At 36.3% G+C, this 5,733-nt stretch overlaps 1 protein-coding gene across 1 annotated transcript in view; it reads left to right on the forward strand.

Moving 5' to 3' along the window:
- The window catches only part of MAGT1 (magnesium transporter 1), a 54,789-nt gene extending 51,610 nt beyond the window's left edge, over positions 1–3,179 (forward strand). The window contains exon 10 of the mRNA XM_012664119.1: positions 1,165–3,179. Within this exon, the coding sequence (XP_012519573.1) occupies positions 1,165–1,180 (16 nt within the window). The 3' untranslated portion in view covers positions 1,181–3,179. The remainder of the gene's footprint in view (positions 1–1,164) is intronic.
- Positions 3,180–5,733: the final 2,554 nt, after the last annotated feature.

The raw sequence follows: 5,733 nt of genomic DNA on the forward strand, positions 1-5,733 counted from the left end.
TGACATGATATTATATCTAGAAAACCCCATGGATTCAACCAAGAGGCTCCTGGAATTGATAAATGAATTCAGTAAAGTCTCAGGATATAAAATCAATACACACAAATCAGAGGCTTTCATGTTTTGTTTTGTTTTTGAGACAGAGTCTTGCTCTGTCACCCCAGAGTGCCGTGGCGTCAGCCTAGCTCACAGCAACCTCAAATTCCTGGGCTCAAGTGATCCTCCTGCCTCAGCCTCCCGAGTAGCTGGGACTATAGGCATGCGCCACCATGCCCGGCTGATTTTTTCTATTTTTGGTAGAGACGGGGTCTCGCTCTTGCTCAGGCTGGTCTCAAACTCCTGAGCTCAAGCAATCCTCCTGCCTCGGCCTCCCAGAGTGCTAGGATTACAGGCATCAGCCACCACACCTAGCCTAATTCCTATTTTTAATACAACATTGTCCTGCCATATAAAGGATTGGATTATCAACACTAAAGGTAAAGTGTATCAACTGATATTTTTGAGATGCAAATTCATTCTTCATATTGTTTTTAACACAAGATTTTAGTAGATAATTTTGAACAACTTCCTAGTTGATTCATTATATTGTGGCATTGCTAGAGGCTTTATTTTAGAGACAGTGTCTCACTCTGTCACCCAGGCTGGAGTACAGTGGCACAATCATAGCTCACTGAAGACTAGAGGCCTTTTGATCAACAAACAACATAAATTAATCTTTTGCATTTTTTTCTTGTGAACTTAATTTTAGACAAAAACCTCCTAGAACCTTGATTCTTGACTTAAAATCTTCCAACTTTATACATACTTTTATTCTTCTGTATATGTGATTTTTAAAATAATTTCTCTTCTACAGAATACTAACTGGTATGCAAGTGTAAATTTGCTGGGACTTCTGTTAATTATTTGATCACCAGGGTTGATTGATTTATTAATTAGTGTCTCTATTCAGTAGATACTTTAACTTGAGGTTGTATTTGTTTCTTTTTGTCATAAGACTACCTGGTCTCTCAGTGTTTCCAACTTTTTATTATTGATCCTCAAAGATTATCATACATGTACCAAAATGCTTTTCAATCTGTTAAAATCAAGATACTACATATTTATTAGAAGTAAAGCCTACTTTTATTTCAGAGACTAATAGATTGCTATATGTTTTTGTTTCAGCTTTCTGATGAGTTAAAAAGGATCCCAGAGATACGTAGACACTGGAGTAGTGGAAATTAAAAAATGAAAAATGTGTGTGTGTTTGAAAAGAAGAATGCAACTTGTGTATTTTATATTACCTCTTTTTTTAAGTGATTTAAATAGTTAATCATTTAACCAAAGATGTCTAGTGCCTTAACAAACAATTTCCTGTCAAAATCATGAAGTACTTGGGAATGATTCTCTTTTTAACTTTCTCTTTCCAATGAACTTTATGGAACATTTAATTTAGTAGAAATAAGTACATTATAGAAATTTTAAAACTACTACTTTGTTTTAATTAGAAAAAAATCTCAAAACTGCTTTAGTTAACTTTTGGTCATCTGATTTTATATTGTCTTATCCAAAGATGCGGAAAGAAAGTCCTGACCAGGTGTTCCCACACATGCTTATTATAGATAACTGCATCAGGAATCCATTCTTAGCTTTTCCATCTTTGCATGGATGTGTATGCTTTACACATCTTTCATTTTGGATAGAGAAATTATATGTGCCATGTGGTCTTCTGAAAACAGAACACCATTTTTCAGAGTACACATCTAGCCTTTAAAAAAACCAGTCAGTCCTCCTCCCCCCTGCATTTTTCCTACTGAAATACAGTGCTATCTATGCTTCTTGATAGCTGTATACATTAAAAAAGTATTCCTAAATACAGGATTATGATTTCTGCGTGAGTGTGGTGGTAACTACCTTGTATTTGAAAAGATTTAAGATGCATTTCATCTCGTTAGTTTTATTTAAGGTAGCCCATCTGTAATAAAAATACAGCTTAGTTCTAAAATCAATGTAACTTATAAATGGTCTAAAACGTTTCTGCAAATTAGAGATTGTCATTTATTTCATTTGTACCTAAAAGAAAAACAGGCTCATTTGTGTTTAGGAAAAGGACTCCCATAGAGTGGGAAAAGAAAATCATGAAATATTAAGTTGTTGCTTGTATATAGAAATTAAGTGTTTCTTGAAAGGTGTTCTGTTTTTGCTATTATTTTAGCCTTTATTCTCTTCCTTCAAGTGAAGAAACAAAGTAAAAATTTGAAGTTTTGTTTGAATTTTGTCTTCTTTTTCTGTCAGTGGAAGTAACCATATGTGCTAACCAAATTTCTGTGAAGAATGTTTTCATGGTTATCATTACATCTAACTATAACCTTCCCCATAGCTAACCTAAAATGCCACTATTACGGAAGTATGAGAATTGTAATTCTGAAAAAGTAATTTTAAAGGAATCTTAGAAGTATTACATTTAAAAAAACTGTGACTATCTCCTGCTACTTACCAACTAATAATCTCCCATGTGGTATAGAAATCTTACATAATAGAGGTTTACAGAAGGAGATGGGTATAATTGCCTCAGAATAAATGTTTTATGTGGGTTTTTGTTTTTATCTTTTGTTAGCAGATGTGGTGGATGGGGGAATATAGTTGACCTTTTACTCTTTAATGGAGCCACTTTTTGGTTATTACTCCCCTGTAAATCGTATGATTCTGGATTCCTTATCTGCTGTTCTGTACTTGTCTCAGGCCAAATAAATTTATGCTGTGATTCTTATAAGACTTATATGAAGACGCCCTGTTTTGTACAGATTGACCAGGGGACTACTACTGCTATGTAGTCGGCATGGCTCCAGATAGTTTGCCATGAGCATTGATAAAATGACAGTTTCTTGTGTTTGTTTTGTCTCCCTTTAAGAGCATATTCTTCTTCTGTAAAGAGAAAGATAGCGTTCTGGTTAAAGTATGTTGAAAGCAGATTTACTACACTTACATGGTGTTACTTTTGTGGAAATTTTGAAATTAGCTTTCATCTAAAGTGCCTTAATTAGACTCTTAATTTACTTTTCTATAATAGTAATGGTTTAAATATCATTTGTTATGCCTTTTTTAAGATATTATTCAAAATGACAGATTATAGTGGCAAAGATAACCAAATGTCTGGCTGTTTGCTTTGTGACCATATCAATAAACTTTTACAATCTAAATTCTGAGTTTTTGATTACTGTCTGAAGAGGGGTGAAATTAAAACACTAAACTAGGTGGGGCACAGTGACTCACGCCTGTAATCCCAGCTTTTTGGGAGGCTGAAGTGGGAGGATCATTTGAGCCCAGGCATTTGAGACCAGCCTGAGCAACATAACAAGACCCCATCTCTACAGAAATTGTTTTAAAAATCAGCCAGGTGTGCTGGCACACACCTGTAGTCCCAGCTACTCCCGAGGCTGAGGCAGGAGGATCGCTTGAGCCCAGGAGTGTGAGGTTGCTGTGAGCTAGGCTGACGCCACAGCACTCTAGCCTCAGCCACAGAGTTAGACTGTCTCAAAAAAAAAAAAATCAGTAAGTGTTGGCAAGGATATGGAGAAATTGGAACCCTTGTGCACTGTTGGTGGAAATGTAAAATGGCATAGCTGCTATGGAAAACAGTATAGAGGTTCGTCAAAAAATTACAAATAGAATTACCATGTGATTCAGCGATGCCATTTCTGGGTATATAGCCAAAAGAATTGAAAGGGGGACTTGAAATATTTGTACACCCATATTCATAGCAGCATTATTCATACTATTCGAAAGGTAGAAGCAATCCATTTATCCAGATGAATGGATAAACAAAATGTGGTATATACACACAACACATTATTCAGCCTTTAAAATGAAGTGAATTCATACTACAGCATGGGTGAATATTGAAGACATGATGCTAAGCGAAATAAGCCAGTCACAAAAAGATAAATACTATATGATTCCACTTATATGAGGTACCTAGAATAGTCAAATTCATAGAAACAGAAAGTAGAATGGTGGTTGCCAGGGGCTGGGGAGAAGTGGGATTGGAGAGTTGTTTAATGGGTATAGAGTTTCAATTTTGCAAGATGGGAAGAATTCTGGAAATTGGTTGCACAACAATGTGAGTGCACTTAACATTACTGAACTGTACACTTATAAATGGTTAAGCTGGGCACAACACTACTGAACTATACACTTAAAAATGGTTAAGCCGGGCATGGTGGTGCGTGCCTGTAGTCCCAGCTACTCAGGAGGCTGAGGTGAAAGGATCCCTTGAGGCCAGGAGCTCGAGGTTGCAGTATGCTATGTGCGAGCCTATGAGTAGCCACTGCATTCCAGCCTGGGCAACATAGCAAGACCCCGTCTCTTAAAAATAAATGTTAATGTGATAACTTTTATGTGTATTTTACCACAATTAAAAAAAAAATTTAATACCAACGCCTGGGCTCCAAATCCATATTGGCACATCCCCACTGACACCACTTTGTATTTGATCTTTCATGTGAGTTCTGAAAATATGAGTACAGCTCGATAGAATGTGACTCATGGTGGAAATGTTGAGAGATGGTCTTCAGGCTCTTTGGGGTGATAGTTTAAGGACATTCAGCTAAACTTTGCCTGCAAAATCAGTGACGATTAGGATATTCTAATAAGTGCTTCATAAATAATGACATCCAACTGGGAAAAAACTCATTAAGATGTGTTGGCTCTACCCAATATCTAGGCTCAGAAATAATCCATTTGGTCTGAACCTTTCAGTTTATAATGCCTGGCCATGGCTTTGTGGCCAGCAGATGTAGCTATAGAACTTAGAGTCTGACTTTTTTTTTAATGTACTTCATATAAAATTAATGAAATGCTTTCTCCCCCTTCAAACACAGTTTGAACATGATAGCTTCTGGGAAGCTTTCCTGATTTCCCAGTTTGGGTTCTATACCCTCCCTCTGTTCTTCAGCACGTGTTGATCTTTGTTACTCTATCTTGTAATTGTACCATCCCCCACAAAACCGTAAGCTACTTGAGAATAGGGGCATTATCTTACTCATCTTTGCATGTATGTTTCTGAGATGCCTGCATAGTACATGCTCAGTAAATTTTCACCAACTGAATGAAGAAAAAATATCTTTACTCTCAAGCTGCTTTCTCTCTTGTAAACAGAAACATGTAAACAAATATTATCCTGTGCACTAGTGGAAAAACATGTGTTATATTGTGGGTACAGAGAAGGGCGTGATCACTTTCTTGAGGAAGGGAGAAGGCTTCAGTGGCAGAGACTGAATTTTTAAAGGATGATTAGTTCACATGATAGATTTCTTTTAAAATGATGAAATGCCAAACTAAGTATTTTTATAGGTATAGAATTATTTGAGTACTTAAAAATCTGAAGTCTGAGTCATTTACATCCTGAGTCATATCCAAAGAATTACACGTTACTTGAAAATTTCTAAATGAAGAAAGATACACTAGTTTAAAAGCATTTGTACCACTCTTATCACTTTTCCTGTTTTAAAATTCTCCCAAGGCATCTTGTTTTAATGACCAATTCCTAAGTTATTAGTGACTCTGAAAATATTTTCTTATATTTATTTATGTATTATTATTATTATTTTGAGACAGAGTCTCACTCTGTTGCCCCGGCTGCAGTCCAGTGGCATCATAGTAGCTCACTGCAACCTCAAACTCTGGAGCTCAAGAGATCCTCCTGCCTCAGCCTCCCCAGTAGATGGGCCTACAGGTGCACACTCAGCTAATTTT

Source organism: Propithecus coquereli, unplaced genomic scaffold (genome assembly GCF_000956105.1).
Source record: "Propithecus coquereli isolate 6110/MARCELLA unplaced genomic scaffold, Pcoq_1.0 Scaffold86, whole genome shotgun sequence".
NCBI classification, from domain to species: Eukaryota; Metazoa; Chordata; class Mammalia; order Primates; family Indriidae; genus Propithecus; species Propithecus coquereli.